Genomic DNA, 24,612 nt, shown 5'->3' with positions numbered 1-24,612 from the left:
CAGGTCCTGCCAGGAGCCTGCTCCAGCGCAGGCTTCCCACCGGGTCACAGCCTCCTTTGGGCATCCCCCTGCTCCGGCATGGGGTGCTCCCCAGGCTGCAGGTGGAGATCTGCTCCACCGTGGACCTCCCTGGGCTGCAGGGGGACAGCCTGCCTTACCATGGTCTTCCCCACGGGCTGCAGGGGAATCTCTGCTCCAGCACCTGGAGCACCTCCTCCCCCTCCTCCTTCACTGACCTGGGTGTCTGCAGGGTTGTTTCTCTCACATATTCTCACTTTTCTCTCTGGCTGCCGTTGAGCAGGTTTTTTTCCCCTTCTTAAATCTGTTCTCCCAGAGGTGTTCCCATCATCACTGATGGGCTCGGCCTTGGCCAGTGGCGGGTCCGTCTTGGAGCTGGCTGGTATTGGCTCTGTTGGACATGGGGGAAGCTTCTAGCAGCTTCTCACGGAAGCCACCCCTGTAACACCCCACTACCAAAACGTTGCCACGCAAACCCAATATATATTGATAAACTAGGGAGAGATTAAAATCATATTTCATTTGGGTGACTCATAACCTGTTTTCTGGTTTCTTTTCTTTATAAAATAAACAGCAACTTATATGTCAATCAAAAATTTTGTTTAATATTAATGTATTTTAAATGGTCTGTTTGCATATGCTATTTTGTAGTGCCTAAAGATGATTTCTAAACTGACACTGTGAAATTTCAATGTAGGTTGCAGCCATAGAACAGCTGGAAGAAAGTAAAAATACAATAGAAAATCTCTTGGATTGGTTATCAAATGTGGATAAAGAAGCGGAGCACAGCCGGAAATTTAAGCAGGCGATAGAACAGAATGGAACACGCTTTGAAGAGGGAGATCTGAAGGCTTTGGAAGGAGATGAGGATGATGTCAATGGTAATCTGCTGGAAATTCAGCAAGACATTGAACCTCAGGTGGATGGGCTAGTAAAAAGCACAGGAGATAATCTGAACCAGCAGTATCAGAAAGTCAAGGTACTGTTACTAGGTTTATTGAACATTTAGGTGCTAAGTGTATCAGTTCTCATTCAACATGAGGGAATTCAATCTCATCCTTTCTGTCATAGACTTTGGAACAGTGTTGTGGTTTAACCCCAGCCAGCAACTAAACACCACGCAGCCGCTCACTCACTCCCCCCACACCCAGTGGGATGGGGGAGAAAATCGGGAAAAGAAGCAAAACCCGTGGGTTGAGATAAGAACGGTTTAATAGAACAGAAAAGAAGAAACTAATAATGATAATGATAACACTAATAAAATGACAAGAGCAATAATGAAAGGTTTGGAATGTACAAATGATGCGCAGTGCAATTGCTCACCACCCGGCGATCGACACCCAGCTAGTCCCCCGAGCGGCGATTCCCCTGCCCCCGCTCCCCAGTTCCTATACTAGATGGGACGTCCCATGGTATGGAATACCCCGTTGGCCAGTTTGGGTCAGGTGCCCTGGCTGTGTCCTGTGCCAACCTCTTGTGCCCCTCCAGCTTTCTTGCTGGCTGGGCATGAGAAGCTGAAAAATCCTTGACATTAGTCTAAACACTACTTAGCAACAACTGAAAACATCAGTGTTACCAACATTCTTCTCATACTGAACTCAAAACATAGCACTGTACCAGCTACTAGGAAGACAGCTCTATCCCAGCTGAAACCAGGACAAACAGGCACTAGGAAGTAAGTGGTACACAGTAGTAGGAATTGCAGTAGTTAGAATGTATTGCAAATTTGTCACTTTTTTGCTGTTAATATGGTTGTTTCCTGCAAAATAAGAAAAAGGACATATTGTACAAGGTAAATGTTAAGAATCCTGATGGTGAGTCTATTCTTAATTTTGATAGTGAGAAACTAATGCAGGTAAGTAAACTGCAAAAAGCAGCAACATAAATTCATACCCTTTATGTGACTTTTTAAAAAATCTTTGTAATAGCCAAATGATTCAACCTCCTGCAATTCCCTGTGAACACTGATTACCAATAGCTGCAAATAATAGTTTGCTGAAATCACAGTCTTCATTCCCTATAACTTAACACATGGGCAAAGCACTATTTGAAGGCTTCAGAAGGATGAGTTACATAAAACTACAGCGCAGCATTTTAAAAATAGATTTTCCAGATAAGATAATTGGAAGCATTTAAAATAATAAGAGCTCAGTTTTATGGCTTGTCTTGACTTACATTTGAGTAACCAAGAACATTTAAGTGTGGTCTGATGGACATGTTGATGAAAATTATTATGCTGATAGCCGATACCATTTCCTTATTAAAAAAACCCTAAGAAAACCAGATCATTTGTTTTTGTTAACATGATGGTTTTACTTCCACTTTTTTGACAGTTCTTTTCTGCACGTAGTGCCTACAGGATAGTTGCCCACTGTACTCATGGAAGAAAAGCATAGCAGTCTATTTTACATAGCTATTTTATGTGGGAGTAGAAGACCTTCAAGAATGGAGTTTTTTTGAAAGAATATGTTTGAAAGATGGGGGGGGTTGGCATACAGTTCTATTTCCTGTGACTTAACTATTTTTTTATAAGATTCAAACAATTTACATGCATAGAACGTGTCTTGATTTTTAATGTCAGAAGTTCCTATTTTATGACCAAGTATATTTGATAAGAAGCACTGCTCTTGAAATTGAAAAATGAAATTTAAAAAATTGGATAATAATGTTTGTTCACTCAATGTAAGAAGAAAGTATCGCTATGCTTTTTAATATTTGATGCTTTCACTCCTTTTGGTCTGTTTGTCTGAAACGGTAGCTACAATATATGTACCAGGAAATGGAACCGTTTTGGTTTGGAAAGTTGACTACCTTTGAATGCTTTATTTGATAAATCCTATTTTCAGTCAGGGAATTAGGAAAATTTTGATTACACTAAGCATGCTACCCTAAATGTTAATTAATATGCAAATAATTTTTGTTAGGAAAAAAAATTAAAGAGATCGATAATGTCTAGTTTTACTATACAGAGTTGTCTTTTAGAAGTACAAGGGGAAGTGTTTGTGTGATGAATATACCCTAGTATTTCCAAGTTCCAGTGATATTTGAAGACTCATTTGGTTGTGGCCTGCATATCTGGCTAAAATTACCATTGGACGTTTTGTAAAATTTTGAAACTGTATAGAAGTATGATGACCAGGAGTCATGCTTTCACTTAAATTACTCACAGAATGTTTTTTAAATAAATAATACAAAAATTAGAAAAACTTTTTATCGTTTTGATGGACTTTATTTTACTCGTTGTTTCTAAGGAACCATCTGAGAAGGTGCTGGTCATAATTTATTCTTTTTTTTTCTTGTAGGCTCAACATGAGAAAATTATTTCACAGCAGCAGGCAGTCATAATAGCAACACAGTCTGCTCAGGCACTGCTTGAGAAACAAGGACACTACCTTTCCCCTGAAGAAAAAGACAAGATGCAAAGGAACATGAAAGAGCTGAAGGCTCAGTATGAGACTGCTTTAGCTGAGTCAGAACGGAAAATGAAATTAACTCATTCTCTAAGAGAAGAACTTGAGAAATTTGAGGCAGATTATAGTGAATTTGAAACCTGGCTGCAGCAAGCAGAACAAGAACTTGATAATTTGGAGGCAGGTGCTTCTGACTTCAGTGGTGTTATGGTCAAACTGAAAAGGCAAAAGAGTTTTTCAGAAGATGTTATATCTCATAAAGGTGATTTACGGTATATTACAATTTCTGGCCAAAGAGTTTTAGATGCTGCAAGGTCATGTAGCAAAAGAGATGGTGTGAAGGTTGACAAAGATGGTGTCGATACTTCGGCTACATATGCTGAAGTGCAAAATAAACTGGACAGTGCTTCCGATCGTTTCAAATCTCTCTATACTAAGGTAAGTTTTACTTATACTGAGTAGGTAAGACTACAATAATTGATTCGGCAGTTTGTATAAAACGGGGTTAGCTGATGAAACAAATACTGGGGGAATTTGCAAATTCTTTGTTTCTTAAAGTTAGATAACAGAACAAGATGCTTTTTTAGAGGAACTGCTTTAGTCAAGTGCCAGACTATTTAAGGTCTGTATGGATGAAATTTTCTACCTTGTGTTATAAAGGAGAAGTAAGACCAGTTTTCTTCATTTTTCTTTCCAGCCTTAAACAAACTCTTTGAGTTTATGACAGTACAGGATGTCTGACTAACGTTTTGGGATGGAAAGAACTTCTAATACTTTTAGATAGATAACATTTCTTTATGTTCCTTGCGATATTTCCCACATCTGCTTATTTACTTGGCTTCCTACTAATGAAATGAATATAGAAAGAGCGAGCCTATGCCAAGATTAACATTGAAAATTTCAATTTTATTTGTATCTTGAAATAGTTTGTCCCAGTGTGACCTTTGCTGTCAGCACTAGGAATGCAAGAACGTAATGATTTGAGGATAGCAATTCCTTTCCACTACTCTGCCAAATAAAAATTTTATCCTTAACAATCTAAGTGTCTAACTAATGGGCAAGTAGCAGTGCAAAACCCCCCATGTACCTTAGAGAGGGAAGATAATCCAGTTCTCTGTGCCAGGTTCACTTCTGGAATCTGTCTGGTAGAACTAGACAAACATCACCAACTGGTCTTGCATGCCAACTTTCCAGCTGTTTTCAAAAAAACAGTAAAGTGGTGTTTAATATTGATAATATTCTGGAATTGTAAACTTTTGAGGTAATTATTAATTGAACCATTTAAGAGACAGTTATTGTCAGTATCCTTTGCCTATGACTTTTCATAATTTTCTAAGATCATCGGTTCAGACTCCTTAGTAGAGCTTCAGTGTCCACTGATACAGTGTTGGTCTGCAGCAGTTGCCATCTTTGGGAATTTTCATCTCTTTAACATTTTCTTGCTCAGAAATGTAAATTCTGTAAAGACATGGATTTGATTACTTGATTACAAAAACAGTGTAAACCCTGTTCTCTCAGTTTGTGAAGAAGGCTCTCCACTTACAGAAGCTCATTTCATTTTCCCACTTAACTTATATGAACAGTCACGCTAAAAGCTTGTATTAACAGGTTAGATTTCCTCCAGTTGATTTAATGGATTAGTTTGAGTGTGAATGTAAAGATTTCATCGGAAACTTTTCAGAGAGCTTAGTTCTATGCACATAAAAATCCTATGCCAGCAGCTTGATTTGTGGTCTCAGATTTGTCAGCTTGCCTATTCAATTCTTTCCATGTATATATATTTAGCACAGACATAATAGACATGCTCTAAATATTTGACCATAAATATGCAGAGCAAAGTAGACTTTTCTTATTAAATAAAGTCTTGAAAGACAGACTTAAAATGGAGATCTTCCAAGTGGTAAATGGGTTTGTAGTAACCTTTTTGCCTTTTGTAAAATCTTCTTGCTTTTAATAAGTATTTATATTACCTTTATTTTTTTCATATATATATTCACACACACGCATATGACTTCATACGCTTATACGTTGAAGGTAGCTTAATATGTCTGTTCTTAGTTAACTGGTTATGTAAATGAGTGCATTCTATGTTTGCCCACTGGATGGAGCCCAAGTACCGTGTGTAAATACTACAATACAGTGTATGGAAGGTTCAGAATATAAATATTTACAGTAACTGTTTATAAATATTATTACTTGATACAATCAGATTTTGTTTGTGAAATCATCTCCAAAAAGCCTGGAAGAGTTCCACTGACCTTTTTATGTGACAATTCACTGTATACATTTGGGGGCATGATAACATATAAGACTAATAGGATCTTTGGTCAGACGACATTCTTAAGTGACCAAACCAAAGCATATGTGCAATACCGAGCCATATCACTCTGGATTCACTGTGCAGATAAGGTATTTATGAAAGCAATAATCTGCTGTCTGTATTTTTATGAACATACACATATCTTCTGATTTTTTGGAAAATTTCTAGCTTCCACTGGCTACATTTTTGGTATCAGAGTGCTGATAAAGAATCTTCACGTTGATGGATCAAAAAGTATTCCTAAAGCTTTTCCTATTCTAGTACAATGGGTTAGATTCCGGTTTCCCACCTGCATCAGTGAATTGATTCTAAATCACGCTTGAGGAGCACAAACTGGGAAGACCTGCATAGCCTGTCCAGCCATCATGCCTTAGTTCAGAAAAGAGTTAGACAGTGGAATGATATCAGGAAAAAATCACGCAGTACTTCAGGAAGGAAAGTATGACCTTGAGATTGGTATGAAATGCAGCACACAGTTTAATGCCTGGGTATTTTCTTGTTTGTTTTCTACTCTTTCAGTGTAGCATCCTTGGAAATAACCTTAAAGACTTGGTGGATAAATACCAGCATTATGAAGATGCCTCATCTGGACTTCTTTCAGGTCTCCAGGCTTCTGAAATAGCTGTGAAGAAACAACTATCAGAGCCAATTGCAGTGGATCCCAAAAATCTCCAGAGACAACTAGAAGAAACCAAGGTGAAAGGTTTAAAAAACAGAATTACTTTTGTTCTAAAAGGAAGTGCTTTTTGTCTGAAAACCAGGATAACAATCCAAGTGGCTGCAGGCCAAATTCTTGCCTTGCACATGGGCATGCAACTTTTATAGTTCTGAAATTCAGCTATCCAGAGTGTTACCTGCAAAGCACTAGGGTGAAAAAGAATGGGGGACCGAGTTAGCAGTGGTGAAAGCACGATGTGTTTCATATCACTTAGCAAATGATAGGGTGAAATCTAGAAAGTTTTTGAACTAAGAAAAGATTTAGCGATTACAGTTTGCTATCAGAGGAGGGCTTGGGACTAAGCTCCTGACAGAGAAGACCATTTGATGTTTGTTGTCTGTGACTCTTGTTTTTTTCTGTTCACATTTGTGTGTTACCGCATTATGAAAGGGATCATACTGGATAAGCAGTGTGATGTGACTAGTCTGTTTGCCTGCTTCAGTTGGATCCAGTACTGCCCTGCAGAAAGCAAATATAACATAATTTGGGTTGCAGTATTTTGTTTTTCTTTTTTTTTTTTTCCCGCCACTGAGGGAGCAACTCACAACTTTATGTAAGTCCTAGTAGAGGCAAGACAGGTTAGTGATGAAGATTGTGAAGGTAAAACTCAGGTTAGCTGCATAAAATATAGGTTTACAGAAGGCTTTAGGAACTCAAGTATAAGGTGAGTTATATAAAGTCTCATACAGTCTGTCATCTTTGAACTGAGTCTTATATTTTCATAAACATTCAATCATCTATACTATAACTAATACGCGAGATTATTTTTCAGTGAGCAAGGTTATTGGTCGCGCATTTCCTCGCTGTTTTGTCTGTGCTGTGAGGGGTATTAGTGCAGGTCTGATATGTTTACTATTGACAAATGATAGTCAACAGCTCTTGGAAATTACACGTTTTAACCATTTCCCTTACATCAGCCTGAGTAGTAGTTACCTTTACCACATGGTATCTTTCAAATCTGCCACTGGAATTGCCCAACACTTTGCTGCGTGACACATCAAAGGAGACAAATCACAGCAATTACAACCACAGTTGTAAGACAGCAAAATTAAAAGTGTAAATTTTGAACTCCTAACAGCAGAACATTTTAGGTACGTTTGTGCTTCCATGTGCTAGAAAAGTAGGAATAACACCAATTACAATTTGAGGCTTCATTTAAACTTTTTGTTCCTTATGCCAAAACGAATTATATTCTGTATAATGCCAATTTTCATGCAAGTAATACAAAAGGAGTGAGTACTGGGGTTCTTTTATAAAACGCCTACATGGATTACTTGCCACACAAAAGAGCACTCAATGAATATGAGCTGGGAAGAAAGGAGGGGGTACAATGTGTCAAAAGATTCAAAGGAAGAGGAAAAATAAGGAGGCTGAAGAAAGCAAGCCAATTAATGAAAGCAAAACAAAGAGTATTTTTGAAGAAGTCAGGTGTTGCAAGTTAAAGCTGTCCCTTGTAGCCAACACATGCAGCTGATAATCCAGCTAGACACAGACCTTAGCAGCATGGTGGGGTCTAATCTTTTTATGGGGATTAACTGTTCTTCAGAATATTCTTCAGTGCCTCTGGCATCAGCTTGCTTGCTTTCTGTCAGCATACAAGGTTTTCTGGTATGTCTTTTTTTCTTCCCCACCCCACCCACTATATTTCTCTAGTGTAAGGAAAATTCCTCTTCAGGTCTATCTGAGTTTTATTGCGTCAAGTGGGTCAGCAAGACATACTATGTTCTGGCATACTGTTGTGCTCTGGATACCAGTGCTGAATGCACTGACATGACTTCTTTGTCCTGGCAGGGCAGATAGGATTACTTTTTGAGTCATCTGTTCACTGAGATAGTGTGTATCAAAAAATAAATGAGAAGTCCCTACATTTTGCAGTCATATAAAGTTCAAGTGAATCAAAACAAACATACATCATATATAGTAGCACAGAGGCCTGAAATAATTTAAAGACTATTCACCCTAAAGTACTTCTATACACTGGAGAGAGAAAGCCACTTTCAGAAGTTGATTCAGCCTTCCTGTCTTTCTCTGTTGACTCTGGAGCAAGTCATGGCTGGGCTAGTCTCTAAACCTGTGTTCCTTGGTTAGATGGACAAACTTAGGCAAATTTCAGTGACACGAGCTCCAGGAGGTTCCTCAACTGTGAACGCCATGATATTGTTTCAAGCTGTTCCTGTTTACACCACAATATCAGCCTGATCCTTTGTCAATGAAACTGATGGTGAATGTGCAACTACTGCTGACGACTGCATGTTTTTCCCCCTGAATTGTTCTCTGATGCTGAATTGGAAAATAAACATATTTTTCTTTTGGATAGTATTTGAGTCTGTACAAGTGGACTTTAAAAACAGTTAATCAAAAGACACATTTTGAAGTTACATGCAAGAAATCAGTTGAGTCAGAGAAGTATTGTAAAACAGAAGATAAAAAAGATGGTGAAGAAACTAAAACAAGGGCCAGAAGGTCAACAGCAGTCACAGCCACTAGTGAAGATTTTTCTTAAGGAGAGGTCACAAATTTAGTTACTTTATTCCTAGCACTAAGCTTAGGTTGTGTGACATATCTCAAGACTTGCATGTGTAACTATTAGCTGTATTGAAAAGCGTAACTGATAATTGTGGAATTTTACAGGTTCTTCAGGGACAAGTGTCTAACCACCAAATTGCTGTAGAAAAACTGAAAAAAGCTGCTGAAGTGTTATTGGATACAAGGGGAGAGTTAACACAAGACAAAGATGAGATTCAGAAAACACTGGGTAAAATGTTTACTTTTCTTAATACCTCTTTTTATCACTTGTGGCTGCATGCAGGTACTGAAAGAGACAAAATAAAGTTTCCACATTCTTGTGTCACTGTTCAAGTCCATGTTTTGTTGAGTCATAAGCTATTACAGCACAGTAACTTCATTGTTGGTCTGTGTCCTACTTTGATCCATATGCTTTTCACTTAAAAGCTGTCATTTGATTTTTGACTTTTTTTTTCAGTAATAGGGATTGTGTTTAATTCCCACATTGCAGATGGGCATGCTAAACAGAGGTGGTGATTTGCTGAGGATCATAAATTCTCCAGTGGAAACGAGCATGTTCATGTTCAAGGAACATGACTCCAGCTATCTGAAGGTCTCTGCTCCAGCACCTGGAGCACCTCTTCCTCCTCTTTCTTGTCTGACCTTGATGTCTGCAGGGCTGTTTTTCATACTTTCTTTTCCTTTACTTCTCAGTCCCAGGCAGCATTTTCCCCTTTCTTAAATACATTTTCCCAGAGGCACCACCAGCTTGGCTGAGGGGCTCCGCTGTGCCCTGTGGTGGGTCAGTTGGAGCTGACTGGAACTGTCTGCATCTTCATGGGGCAGTCCCTGGCATCTTCTCACAGAGGCCAAAACCCTTGCCACTGCCAAAACCTTACCACCTACACCCAATACTCTTTCCTTTCAGTTGTGAGAAGCAGCACAGCATGACATTCGCCACTGTCTGAAGTTTGAAGACTCTCTATGTGTATCACACAACTATCTTTTACTGGAATCCCATAAGTAACTTGCAGAGCAACAAAATAAAACAACTGTGGGCTTGCCTCTTTGGAGTGGGTGATGAAACTCCATGGGAGGAACATGGAACTTGTAACTAACTTTCAGAGGCTTATCCCGAATGTGTTGAGGGTCTAATGAAGAACCATCTGGAAGAACCTTTCAGCTCTAACAATAACATAAGAGACATAATTGTAGAAGAACTGTGTTAATATCTGCTATTTTATTTCTTGGGAAAAGTCAACAGCTGTCATAAGCTAGAGCTGCATGGGAACTAGCTTCTAAAAGCTGGGGAGTACAGCTGTAAGCTGCTCCCTCATTTCCCTTGTCCTGTGGGCTTCTTGGCTCTATTTGAAGTTTTTGCTTGCGTGTTTTTACTGAATAAAGCTGATGTTTTTGCTTCGTTCTAATGTAGGCAATTTTTGACTCACATTCACCTGGTGAGAACTGGTAAAATGAGTTAAAAGCTTAGTTTGGCTCAAGGAAAAAATTGAAATATATTTTCTCTTTATCAGATGATATTGTGGAGAGGTATGACAATTTATCCAAGTCTGTGAATGAAAGGAATGAGAAGCTCCAAATAACTCTGACACGATCCCTAAGTGTGCAGGATGGTTTGGATGAAATGCTGGATTGGATGGAAGGAGTTGAAAAGAGTCTTGAAGAACAAGATCAAGTGCCTTTGAATTCTGCTGCTATTCAGGATATTATTAGTAAAAGCATTGTAAGTAGCATTCTCTGAAAGAAGAAACATTTGTTTGGTAATTCAGATTTCAAGAAAGAATTAAAATCTTAGTTTGGCACCTTTAATGGATTCAAAATACTTAATAAAGAGGACCGTTGCATGAAGTGAAACTGCACATAAGGATTTTTGTAGCTGAAATAGATCTACACTGATGGTCTAGCTGTACTGATTTGTTGCTTCATACGGTGGATCAGTTTCACTTCTTAAAATTTAGTTATAAGCAATACTATATATTGTATATGTATTGCTATAAGCAATAGTTCTTGCTTTTTTCAGATGCTAGAACAAGACATCATGGGTCGCCAAAGCAGTATAAACACTATGAATGAAAAAGTGAAGAAGTTCACGGAAACAGCAGATCCATCCACTGCATCCACACTGCAAGCTAAAATGAGTGAACTTGCAGGACGATTTTCTGAAGCAGGTAACAAGCATAAAGAGAAGCTTATGAAAATGGAGGAGTTGAAGACTAAAGTGGAGTTATTTGAAGGTCTTTCAGAAAAAATTCAGTCATTTCTAGATGAGAAAAACCATGCCCTCAGTGAGACGGAGGCACCAAGAAAGGATGTTAGTGAAGTGTCTCAGTATATACAGGTACTGTATCATTCCATTTGTATATATTGTGCATTTCTAGTCTAACTCATCTAAGTGATTGAACAATAAATAAGGCATGCTTGTTTCCCAACTTTGGTCGGTTAGCTAAAATCAAGAATTTAATTTTGAACAAGTGATTGTAAAGTCTAATATGAAGAATGTAACCCTATTTTGCAGGAAGCTAGCATAGAATTGGCACAACATAAGAAGGATCTGGAAGTTTTGCAGCAGCTTCTTGAAGAACTTTCATTCCATGCTCTTCCTGGAGATAAAGCATTGGTATTAGAAAAAGTAAATGCTTTGTCAAAGAAATTCAGAGAGGTAGAGGAGACTGTAAAGGAAAAGTAAGTTGAATAATTAAAGTGTTTCTGCTTTGGCTAATAATACAGTGTGAACGTGGTGATGACTGCTATCCTCTTGCATGCCATCTCAAAAGATTGCAGTTAACCACAGAGTAGAGATGTTTTTTATTTTAAAAAGAGATTCTATTTAGAAATGCATCTGTAGTTAGTCTGTCTGGTTCAAGAGCTCTAATGTGGGCTGTAAAGGCAAGTAACTTTTCAAATTTTTTGACATTCCCAGGAGTCCTGTCAGTTCTAAGCAAACTCTACTTCTCCCCTTCTCTGATAGAATATAAATTGATGCTTGTGCAAATTGCTTTAGAGTACCATTTGGAATCAGGCTGCAAAGGAAAACTGGAGAAATTATTAGAGCTTCCATACAAGTTACCTGTACAGCAAGACTAGATTTTCCACATTCTGCTCATATCCATAAAATTAGCTTTTGTGACTCTTTGAATTTAGGAATAGCAATACCATATTGATAGTAAGTGTTGGTTTAATTACTAGAAGGAATACTGACATTCCTTTAATTGTCTTTAATTGTCTAGAGAAGAGGATGTATCATCTTGTCAGAAGCAAATGGATACTTTTGAGCTTCTTGTAGAATCATTGAAGAAATGGATAAAAGAAACAACAGAACGAATTCCAGCAGCACAACCCTCTCTGAATACAGAGGAGTTAAAGAAACCTTTGGAAGATACATTGGTAAGGCATTGTAGACGAGAAGTGAAATATGGCTGAAGTAAATAGGGCATCTATTAGTAGCATAAAAGTACAGACTTAAGGTGTGAGCAGTCACAGTAATTGGGACTAGGGAGCTTGCAGTCTGCATTTACATTCCTATTTCCTTTGCATGTTTGGATATACTGCAGGGGATTCCCAAGTAGCAAGGTTGTTCCTTTCTCTACACTGAATCTTTTAGGTCTGAAATCAGTTTTGTAATGAACAAATGACTGTCTTTCTTAACCAGAATTTAAAAGATGAATGGACATTGAAAGCACCTGAACTGCAGAAAATGAATAACCGAGGAACATTGCTGTGTAATCTAATTACTGCTGTGACTTCTCCTGCCAAACTGAGAGCAGTTGCAAAATCAGGTATGCATTTGTATAATCAGGTAAGCCTAATATTTCAGGAATTTTTAAAACGTTTAAGACAAAAATTAAAATATTTCACCCTTGGATTAGCTTTCTGAATATTATGGCTTGTGAGAAGTCAGTTAGGTATGTCTGTTCTGACCATTGTTTGCTGTGACTCTCATTTAAACTGTCTTAACTGCTGTAGTAATTCAGTGCACATTCTGATTGCTTTACACTGTCAAAATAGTGTAAAAGTGCTTTGATGTAAATGATTAACAGGTCCTAAAGCTGTTACTTCAGTATGTAATTCCCAGATAATGAACAAAATGAACAGGATCATAGTTGCCTTCACCTCACCCCAGAAAGCTTCTGATAATGAGAAACTGACTTATTCTGATTGGTGTTCAGTGCTTCACATAGCCACCAAGTCTGCAAGTAGGACAAACACAAACCCTGCTTTTGCAAACACTGATGTGCCTGCACACCTTTGCTGCCACAGAGATACCTCTTCAATGGCCACAAGGCTATTCTGTGTGATGCCAAGCAAACACATAAAGGTTTGCAGAGTGATGGAGTTTTTGTTAGAAGCGTGATGAGGATGTGGTTTATCTAAAAAGTGAGCCTAGGCAAACCTACTCATCCCAATATGATAGCATAATTAATGCTGGTCAATATTTTGGTTGAAATAACAGCACGGAAGAGAATCAACTCCAAATCCCAGCATGACTCTCCTGGGCCAAAATGTGTTTCCAGTCTGGAGCTTCAGCTAAATCCTTTTTACCAGTAATCTGATTTTAAAGACAGCAAATCTGTTTCCATGATTTTCTGTACTCTAGTGTTTAAATGTTAATTTGTTTTACAGAAACAAGTAATTCTGCTAAGTATCATTCAAGCCATAGTTCAAGGCATGTGGTACCTAGGGTGTTTTAATGGCCATAAGCACATTTTCAGTCAGTTCTTGAACTGACTAGGTATGGAAATAAATTCAAGTGTGTTGGCCTACATTGGTCATCTGCAAAGGACTGGAAGGATGGGGACAGCCAGAGGATACCTATTTGGCAAGAGTAGAACACTTTCTTTCTCACATCTCTTTGTAGTAGCTGCGTCTGGTTTCATTCTTGTTTGAATTTTAAATAAAAATCTTTCAAAGAACATTTTGGAACCTTATATGGGATATTTGGTCTCCTTCTTCTGCCCCTTTCTCTACTCCTATGCATCCAGATAGAAAAATAATTAAATAACTAGCGTATAAGAGCAGCTGTAATCCTCCAGACTACACTATTCACCCTCTTAGACAAGAGCTATACTGTGTATCACTTAATCACAGTTATAAATACCAGAGTCCAGCTAATAGAGCATGAAGATTTACAAGGCTCTGGCTGGGGCCTGTGACTTCTCTTATCTGTTTGTTTTCTCTTGCCATCCTCCAGCTGCCACTAATGTGGTCCTCATTGCCCAGCTGGTACTGTGGGGTGGATGCATAGCCTTTTCCAAGGCAACCGCTAATCTTTCTCTGTTAATTGCTCATCTGGGAATACGTATGTTCAGGAGAGTGGGAAGTGATTCTCCTTGCAGTTTGCTGTGCCCCAGCTCTGTGTTCTGACATTATTTTACAAAGCCCACGTAGCCCTGGTTACAGAGGCTTTGAAATTATGTTTAATTAGTAGGGCTGCCTGGGTGAGTGGCTGCCTCCAAGTGGCAGTAAGGACTTCAGGTGTAACAGTAAAGACTCCACGTTGCAATCCCTGTCATGGAGCACATGCTTAAGTCTCGCTCATGACAAGATAGGGAGGGATCCGTCCAGTTCGTATCAAGAGCTTTTTGTGCAGAGGTACGGTGCTGCTAAATCATAGAGTCATTTAGGTTGGAAAAGACCCTTAAGATCATTAAGTAAAACTGTTAACCTAACACTGCCAAGTCCAGCACCCATGTCCCTAAGCGCCACATCTACACGTCTTTTAAATACTTTCAGGGATGGTGACTCAACCACTTCCCTGGTGGGTAAAGGTGTCCTGAGTAAGCAGTGCCTTTGGTTGCGGTGTCTGCAATGACCACTCTGGGCTCCTTTGCTGTTTAATGTTTAGTGCTCTCCTCAGAGTCTCTGCGTTTGCCAGCGAGCCCTCTCCCAGGCCATACCCAGACATGGCTGGGTAAAACCATGTTCTCAGTAGGCAGTAGGGAACAGATTCCTTTTGGGGAGAGGAAGGAAGTGATGTTAGCCATATGGATGTGAGTAAGCCTCATAGCTAGGGCACAGACCTTTGTCCACTATAGTCGTTTATTTAGCATAATATTGTGAGCGCTAGGACTGCTCATGCATCATGCATGTGTGCATCCATGTGCACACAGACCCGCTATGCATATGCTGTGCATATGTGGTACCGCTTATGGTACTAGCTGGCTGGAGCAGCTTAAAACATAAAACAACCTTAAAATATTTAAAGTTTAAATAAAGTACTTGCTATTACAAGGTTAGCATTCAGATATTTCTGTAATGGTATAATGAGAGCTATGTATCATGCTGTTTTGAAGAGGAAATGCAGCGCTGGGGTTTTGGTGGGAAAAAGCCTAGATAAGCATGGGACTTCGTCTTCCCTGATCCACAGGTGGCACAATGTTAAATGGTGAAGGAGGAGCTCCAGGAACTCAGGATTTCCTGAAAAATAAAGGTCAGTAAAAATTTCAGGATGTGATAAAGGAATGTACTTGCCAATTACTGATAAATATGTAAGTATTTTTTAAATGTTGTACATAAATCTGCTTGTAGCAGTCACTACTAGACTGAAGTTTCACATCACCGTCGTGTAAGGCAACTATATTGACGAGGACATGATACTAAAATTAATTGTAAAAATACCTACCTTCAGTATTTTCTTTGAAGACAGAACAAATCTGGCGGTGTTTTCTGAATCAGTATGTAATTCTATAAATGTATACAGGGATAGCTATTTTAATATAACACATGGCTTTTGAGAAAATTCTAATGCGCATGTATGTGGTTTGAAACTTTTAACACCCACCAGCATTCACAACACACACAAACACAAACATACATATACAAAGACACCCATTTTACATATGTTTGTATCACTGTATGTGACCAACCCCTTTAAAGAAACAAAGGAACTTACACAGCCACTTTATATGTGCTTATGGATAGCCATGTACCTACATCCCAAGTCTGCAGCGTCTGTTCTGGTAAACTATAGTCTTCTTAGTACACATTTTGCCTGCTGTGCTCTCTCAGTGATAAAACACGTTTATAACGTTTTGTGAACAAAATACTGTTGCAGTAATGTTAGGCTCTCATGTAAGTAACTGAACTGTAGTCCAGTATGTTCAACTTTTTGTCACGGAATTGTTGCTTAAAATACTAAAATAACAATGGGTAGAAAGATTGAAAGGTATTTGTGTACCTGTGTGTATTAAAAGTAAAGATTTCTGTGAAATGAGAAGCTCTTGTGAATAGGAACTTACATTAGGTCATTCAGATGTAGTGTTACCACATTTAGAGTGAATTGGAAATAATTCGTAACACATTCAGCAACTTCTTATTTGGGGGACTTCTATCTATGGTAACTCCGAATACTGTTTAGAAGTTCTTGAAGTCTATTGTTTGAAGGACTTGCAACCTCTACCATAGTCTGTGTGCATCTCTCCTTTTACAGAACTGACAACTGTTCAACAAGCCATGTCTGATGTAAATCACAGTTACGAAGATTTGGGAGTTTTATTGAAGGAGAAGATTTCAGAACTAGAAAGTATGCTTTCAAAAATGCAGAATATTCAGGAAGAATCAACCTCAATGATGCAGTGGCTGCAAAAAATGGACAAAACTGCATCAGACTGGGAAGCTGCTCCAACTGATAGTGAAGCGGTTAAAGCCCAAGTTGAGCAACATAAGGTACTTTGTGCCTTCAAAAAAATACTCTTACTTGCAGTTATTGGGTAAATTCTATTTGAACAACTGATATCTCAGTCTAGCTTAATGTTGCAGAGAGTATTTAAATGGTCTTGGTATGCATGCTAGTTAGGCTTAGAGCAAATCTGGCAAACTGTGTCAGTGGAGTAAAAGGAACACTGTGTCAGAAAGAAGGAGTTGTGCAGGTCAGAAAATAAAAATTTTGGTGGCCAGTTTAAATAGGTGAGGCTATACTGATTATGCAATAAACTTTTTTGATCTCCTTAGTGGTTTAGAGATATATACTGGATTGCTTGTAAGGTCTGAAGGGCTGTATCTATCCAAAAGCTGTTTCTGCAGCTGCTGGTTCACTGATACTCCACAGACCCCCCCGGTCTCTACAGCTGCAGCGGCTTATGTCTATTCCAAGGCAGTGTTTCTCTTCAGCAGCCATGTCATGCTTGTTAAGTTATATAGCTGCACAACAGTCTCCTCCCCGCTTTTTAATTGATTTGAGAAAACCACTGAATCAGCAGTAAGTTTCTGTCGTGTTTAAGCATTGGAGATGTATGCTTCTCTAGCAATGAAGGACAATATTTACACATGTAAAGGTTCATCTATAAAGGGAAATGTAATGCATAGGGGAAATTCTTTCCTTGCCTGTGATTGTGGATAAACAAGGACAGAATTTGATTCAACTGAGGTTCTTCTTTTATATTTGGCGGGTCACCCTTAAAACTTAATCTAAACAGCTACTAACTTACCTCGGACTTGGATAACATTCAGTCCTAAAACTCAGACTAAATGTGGAAGAAAACTAGCTCCTTATTTTTTAACAGAGAATGTGCAAAGCTAACATGACCATCTTACCCCCGGTGTAGTAACAGAAGAGTATTCACAGATAGTTGGAAAACTGAGCTGAGTGCTCAGGCAAGAGTCATCCTTCTGATGCAGTTAGACCTTTTACTAAAAGTTCTAAATCAAGCATAGTTTATTCAGTGTTTTATGTTAGTGGGTTTGGGTATTTAAAATGCAGCTCCACGGGGCAAGCTTTGTTACTTAGAATATTCACGTAAGAGCCCTTTGCCAGGCATATAAGGACTGTTCACTTCTGTCTATAAGAACAGCATGAATTAGGAATTGCTGGGACATGTCAGTCTCCTGCTACGTCTACACTTTAAGCTGTGGTGCTCTATAAACTATAGTTCCAGATGATCTAGAAGAAGCAGTCTATCTGTGATAGCAGGACTTCCATTGAGGTAAATGAAGCCACACCACACTCCTCTCTGTTGGTGCTAGCTGGGTTATTTCTGCTGTGAACTGTACTGTGCGTTAGTCAGTTTGCCTTCTATACAAGAACAGATTCCAAGAGTATGTGAATATGATGGGACCTAGTGGATCTTATTTATCTGAATTCTTCTAGTTCTGTCACTGTTCAAATTAAATAATAATGGTTATTATTAATATAGATTAAATCTGTCAGGTTATCTCTTAAAAAAAAAAAATTGACCAGCAACATATGCCATTACAAAGTGTTTTGAGATTCATAGCAGAAAAATAGTATGTAAGTGTTAGATATTTATTGTTTATCTTCATGCTTGGCATCTCAGTATTATGAACTTCAAACTTTACCGTTCTTCTTTCATCTCTTTTTTTTTATCACTTGAATTTGCAGCTTTTTGAAACTGAATTAAAGCAAAGTGCAAATAAAGTGCAGGAACTAAAGGACAAAGTGACAGAGCTATTGGAGAAGAACCCCGACTCTCCCGAGGCACCCAAGTGGAGACAAATGTTGGATAAAATAGGTACTTCAGTAAAGCTGTATTACAGCTCAGACTGATTTGGAAGTTGTTTTATTATGAGGCTTTTAATGTTAGCAATCACTGGTATTTTTAATATCTTGTTCCCTCTTACCCCTTAAATTCTGTGGAAATAACTCCCTTTACAAGAGTGTAGGTCTAGAGCAATTCCACTGATGTCCATGGGCTTTGAATTTATATCAATGCAATTGAGAGAGGCTATAGCTTGACTCCCTGTTTCAGAGGGCTTTATCTTTTTCACAGTGTGCAGCTAAAACCTGACTGGTCAGTTACTGCTCCAGATAAATATGTTGTTCTTCTTACAAAATAAATTAAGTTAATTCTAATTTCATGTAAAGAACAGTTTGAGTTGTTGGTAATGCTCTTCTGCATGTTTTTTCCCATGCATTAGTGGCTTTTGTCATTTTGTGGTTTTGATGGCTTTTTGCCATTTTCTAAAACTGACTCCATAAATTTTGTCAAAAAAAATTTGGAAATTACCATATGTGGACAATAGATTTTGAGATACTGTAGTGCATAATTGTCATGAGCTTTTGAAAGTTCTTCTTAGGTTTGTCATATTTTAAATAAATCATAGGTCAATCTTGCTTCATACTGCTAGGAATTTCTATAGCTACACCAACAGTAGTTTTAAAGATGAGAATTTTTCTGATCTGTCCTGTTTGTAAGTGAAACTCTGAAAAGATTAAGTGGCAGGTAAGGTCTCCAAGAGAACTTGAGTAGTGTTGAAAGGGAATTAATACAGAATGAGCAGAGTTCAAAGACAGTGAAGTGGCAAAAGAAACTGAGAAAACATGGATTAAATTCAGGGACAAGGAGAGTTAGCAAAATATCAGAGCTGACTGAGCAAGCACTGACAGTATCACAGAGGGAAGGGGGAAGTTACAAGATTGTAAGACTCCACGGCTGCATTGGAAGCCACTTGCTACAAGTGGAAGAGACCATAGATTGGCCTATGTGTGAACCTAAGCTCATACAGCACTTTTGAAATACCTGTGTGCAGAAATATTCTCATTGCCTGTCATTAGGTACCTGCTTTAGATGTCTAAATGAGGCAGTTAATCTCCACAGGCTCTTAATACAGACATTTGAAAGAGGTGTGCTCCTTCAGAGGACTGTTCAGATTAGCCTAAATTAGGGCTTCTGCTCAGCCTTGGAAAGGTATCTGTTTCTTTTTAGTGAATAAGCAGGAAGATTTGTCTATCTAAATCAGGCACCTAAGTTACAACTGAGTACAGCCCTTTGGCTTTTACATCATTTGAGGCTGAAGCCTGAACTTGGTGGTATTTCATTTAGTAATATTCTAATCCAATTTTATTACGTGTTGTGTATTCATTGCTCTAAAAATTCCGCACATGGCTGTGCTAAACTGCAGACCTTCATCCAAGTGTAAATGGATCTGACTGTTAAAAGATGTGTTTGCCGAGTCACTGCAATAAGGCATCTGGAGTTAATCAGCAAGAAGCCTTATGAGAGAGCTCTGTTTATGATTCATATATAGCCTGCTGTCTGACAGCCAATCTGCTAGAACGTGCATGCAATATGTTAACATTATCACTGTTAGATTCCAAATGGAAAGAGCTCAATCAAGTTACATCTGAGAGACAACAAAAACTGGAGGAGTCCTCAAATTACCTGACCCAGTTCCAGACAGCAGAAGCTCAGCTAAAGCACTGGCTTGTAGAAAAGGAGCTAATGGTCAGCGTGCTGGGACCACTGTCAATTGATCCTAATATGCTGAATACACAAAAGCAACAGGTTCAGGTGAGTAGTGCCAACATGCGTTACTGATTTAAGTTTCCTCTGCTCTTTTGCTATTAGCAAAGTAGTATTTTGCATCTAGATAGAGTACAGCACAGTTAGTATGAGCCATTTACATTTGTTTATCAGCAAGTATCAGCTTAAGTCATACTTGACTACATAATTACGAGAAGAAATTACAAGACTGAAAAGAGATCAGAACAGCTAAAGGAAAAAAAATGTTGAGGAGATACTGATCCTATGATACATTCTTTTGTTTGACCATGGGTATCTCTGTAGTCAAATGAAAATGTTCCTTTAAAGTTTTATTAATTTGAGTGTATATGTAACATTTTATGGTCAGTCCTCATATACAGTCTATGCTGTAGAACTAGCTTTTTGAGATTTTATTCACTTGACTGTGCCAGTAGCTAATAAAAATATGAAGGCAAGTGAAATGCTTTACTGTGAATAGATACGGGGCCAAGAGTGTGAAAGACAGAAGAAATAGTGAAAAAGTGGAATAGTTTACCTACAGAAATAGAGCAAATTGCAGGCAAAAGAAACAAAAGTTAAATCAAGGTTGCAGAAACGAGAAATTTTAATTTCAAACATTTCTATTGCTGCCAGTTATTTTAAACTGTGATGAGAAATAACTTTTTTATTTTGCAAAAATATTATTAAAGCTGGCATATCAATATTCATTAAAACTAAGTGTTTAAAACATGAGCTATGTTCTAATACTATGTGAAAATGACTTAATATTGTTTTGTAAGTGCTTCAAAAATCTAGACGGCTGGCATAAGACTATCATGTATCACATAACAGTCCTTAAAAGTTAAACCCAATTGACTTAAAAAGAAAGGGTTTGGAATGTTCTGTAAAGTAAAACCATGATATCTGTCCCTTCTTGTGCAAGCACTGTGACTACTGTCAAAAAAAAAAAAATACTGGGAACCAGTGATAAAAACTATAAAGGTCTTACAGTACACATTCAGTCATTTTGTGAATTATCCAAATATTCTCTGTGCTATAATAATACATTGCAATATTATGTGAGAATACACCTTCTTTGAAGTTCTATCTTAAGACAAATATGGAAACTGTCTAGGAAAGAAGACACTGCTTGAAACTAAACAGCGATTATTTTACTTGGTACTGTTACTTAATTACTGTTGTATTAACAGATTTCATTGTTTACTTGTATCTGCTGATTGAATTTCCATTAGATGATGTGTAAATGAACCTCATTTTTTCTGGTTCTTTGATGTAAATGCTTGGAAACAACACAGTTTACGTGTAGAAGATGCAACTATTTCACTGGCTTTTAAACTTGGAGATTGATTACTCAATAAGAGAACTTAGCTACAACAAATTCTACATTACTTTTGTCAGAAGCACTTTGCTTCTTTTTTTCATGAGGTAAATGCTTTTTAAAATTTCCTTTGTTCCCAGATTCTGCTCAAAGAGTTTGACACCAGAAAGCCACAATACGAGCAGTTAACTATGGCTGGTGAAGGGATTCTGATAAGACCTGGTGAACACCCACCCTCCCATGAAATTGTAAAAGAGCAACTGGCAGCTGTGGCACAAAAATGGGACAGTCTAACTGGCCAGCTGAGGAACAGATGTGACCGAATTGACCAAGCCATTGTGAAAAGCACAGAGTATCAAAGTCTACTCAGAAGTCTATCTGATAAACTAAGTGCATGGGATAGCAAACTAAGCAGCAGCCAGGCTGTGAGTACACAACCTGATGCTGTGAAACAACAACTGGAAATTGCTAGAGAAATGAAGGAGGAAATAGAACAGGAAACGAAGAATATAAATGCAGCTCAAGCTCTTTGTGAAGAGCTGTCGGTACTGGTTGGAGAAGAGTATTTGAAAGCAGAACTTATGAGACAATTAGATGGCATCTTAAAATTGTTTAAGGATATTGAGCAAAAATCAGGTTAGTATTTATTTAAAGAAAAATAGTAACTAAGGCATAAAGTAAAGCATCGTAGTCTCTTCTGTCTTTATTGAGATGTTGAATGAGCTGAGTCTAATGCCAGTTCTCTATCCAGTCCAACCCCAGGCAGTTGTACATTAGAATTTAGGAGAGTGCCCATACCTTGAAAAGGTAAAAACAATACTTGGGATCTCTAGTGAGTAGTTTAGGAGAGAATTTGAAGCACTGTAGCAGGGCTGCTTTTCTCATCTTTTCCTTCAGGTGCATCTTCACTGAATTAGAATACCAAAAGAGGATGCTGTTCATTGAGCTACCTAACTGCATAGGTGCAGAGTGTAAGCCAAAATTGTAATTTTTAGGCAAGCACCAGCTAATGGCTTGGTGAAACACAGTGGAAATTGCATAAAACTGCCTGTGACAGAAGAGGGCTGGTAGTCTGCAGCCTTCCCTTACCCTGTGAACAACAAAACTGAGCAAGTAATACACTGCAAGCAGTATCATACTTTGTTCTCCCTAACAGCCTCAGTTTTAACTTTTTAATTTCTTTGGGTCATGAGGAACTTCAAAAGATCTCCCTAAGAACACATATTGCCTGCAGGCCATGAGTTAGACACTATTAGGCTAGATGACTTAATATTCCCTGTGCTTATACTTCATAACACCATGAAACATGACTGTGGTTTTTTACCCCTGAAATCTGCCTGAATGGGATTCGTGTAGACACAGATTGGCTAAGCTCACCTCATTTGATTCATGTCCAAATGCCTTCACTGCTCTGCTGTAGTACAGGCACAAGTCTGTCCCTTGCAAGAAACTTGGTTGATTTGGTTGTCTTTGAGTCAAACACAACATACTAAGGACCAGCTTTCCTTACATTAATGATCATTCATAATAGAATCAATATTAATTATTATTTTTTCACTGAATACTAGCAGGTTCTGATAATGAACCTCTGTGCTGTCTTCTCTTTTGTAGATAACCATGTTCAGCAGCTTCAATCAGCATATGCCACTTCTCATCAGTTCCAGCAAATGTCTAAGGACTTTCAAGCCTGGCTAGACAAAAAGAAAGAAGAGCTGAACCAGGCTCGTCCTGTATCAGCCAAACTTGATGCCTTGCAATCACTAATTGAAGAACAGAAAGATTTTAAGAAGACCATGACCGATCAGATTTGTTCATATGAAAGAATTGTTGCAGAAGGAGAAAGTATCTTACAGAAGACTCAAGGAGCTGACAAAGCAGCATTACAATCCCAAATTGCCACACTCAGAAGTAACTGGGATGAAATGAATAAGCAGGTAAAAGAAAGGCAAGATAAATTAACAGATTGTCTGGAGAAAGCCCTCAAATACAAGCAGCATGTAGAAAATCTGCAGCCATGGATAGAGAAGTGCCAAAGCAACCTGTGTGAATTAAAAGTTGGCATAAACCCTGTTGAAATAGAGAATGCTATTGTTCAGGTGAGGGCCTGGCAGAAAGACCTGGATAAACACCATGGGATGGTGGAGCTGTTAAATAATACTGCTGAGAGTTTGCTCAGTGCAAGTCAAACAGATAAAGAAATTGTTCAAGAAGAAACTAAGGTGCTGAATCAGAAAGTGTATGTGGTCACAGAACAATTACATAAGAAGAGAGAGTGTTTGGAGAATATGGCACAAAGGCTGAAACAGTTTCAGGAATCATCCAGGGAAACCGAAAGACAGCTTAAAAGTGCCAAAGAGCATCTGGAAGCTCATGACTCACTTGGACCTCAGTCATTCAGTAACAAACACCTGACGATGATGCAGGCCCAGCAGAAAGCCTTGCAGGCTTTAAGGCCTCACGTTGATTTAGCAAAAAAGCTTGCCCAAGACCTGGTGGTAGAAGCTTCTGATTCAGCAGGTGTTTCTGACCTTTTGCTCCAAGCTGAATCTTTGGAGCGAGAATACACTGCAGTGAACCAGCAGGTTGAAGATAGGTGCTCATTCTTAGAGACAAAACTTCAGGGAATCGGCCATTTCCAAAACAGCATCCGAGAGATGTTCTCTCAGTTTGCAGAGTTTGACGATGAACTTGATAGCATGGCTCCAGTGGGGAGAGATCTCAAGGTACTGCAATCACAGAGAGAGGACATAAAAGGTTTCCTGAAAAAGCTGGAGGATCTTATCATGAATAATGAAAATGCTAATAAAAACTGTAAAATTATGCTAGCCACAGAAGCTGAAGCTTCTCCTGATCTTGTTGGTATAAAAAGAGACTTGGAAGCTTTAAATAAACAGTGCAACAAGCTACTAGACAGAGCAAAAGCCAGGGAAGATCAAGTGGAGGGTACTTTTAGCCGTGTTGAGGACTTTTACAGTAAGCTAAAAGAATTTTCCAGTCTGCTTGGGAGAGCCGAAGAACATGAAGAGTCACAAGGTCCTGTTGGAATGGAAACAGAGACTATTAATCAGCAGCTGAATACGTTCAAGGTA

The 24,612-nt window shown here is 38.5% G+C and overlaps 1 protein-coding gene across 14 annotated transcripts in view; it reads left to right on the top strand.

The window, feature by feature from the left end:
* DST (dystonin) overlaps positions 1-24,612 on the top strand; it is a 316,607-nt gene that overhangs the window by 212,241 nt on the left and 79,754 nt on the right. For all 14 annotated transcript variants that reach the window (XM_052809218.1, XM_052809204.1, XM_052809202.1 and 11 more), the window contains 15 exons: positions 716-997; positions 3,321-3,866; positions 6,268-6,444; positions 9,098-9,221; positions 10,504-10,712; positions 11,010-11,327; positions 11,505-11,671; positions 12,217-12,373; positions 12,639-12,765; positions 15,354-15,416; positions 16,416-16,651; positions 18,324-18,453; positions 20,033-20,232; positions 21,664-22,159; positions 23,135-24,609. In XM_052809218.1, coding sequence (XP_052665178.1) covers positions 716-997; positions 3,321-3,866; positions 6,268-6,444; positions 9,098-9,221; positions 10,504-10,712; positions 11,010-11,327; positions 11,505-11,671; positions 12,217-12,373; positions 12,639-12,765; positions 15,354-15,416; positions 16,416-16,651; positions 18,324-18,453; positions 20,033-20,232; positions 21,664-22,159; positions 23,135-24,609 — 4,707 coding nt within the window. The remainder of the gene's footprint in view (positions 1-715; positions 998-3,320; positions 3,867-6,267; positions 6,445-9,097; positions 9,222-10,503; positions 10,713-11,009; positions 11,328-11,504; positions 11,672-12,216; positions 12,374-12,638; positions 12,766-15,353; positions 15,417-16,415; positions 16,652-18,323; positions 18,454-20,032; positions 20,233-21,663; positions 22,160-23,134; positions 24,610-24,612) is intronic.

This window comes from Harpia harpyja, chromosome 15 (genome assembly GCF_026419915.1).
Source record: "Harpia harpyja isolate bHarHar1 chromosome 15, bHarHar1 primary haplotype, whole genome shotgun sequence".
NCBI lineage: Eukaryota > Metazoa > Chordata > Aves > Accipitriformes > Accipitridae > Harpia > Harpia harpyja.
Note: the sequence above shows the minus strand (reverse complement) of the source record. Positions and strands in the feature narration are given on the sequence as shown.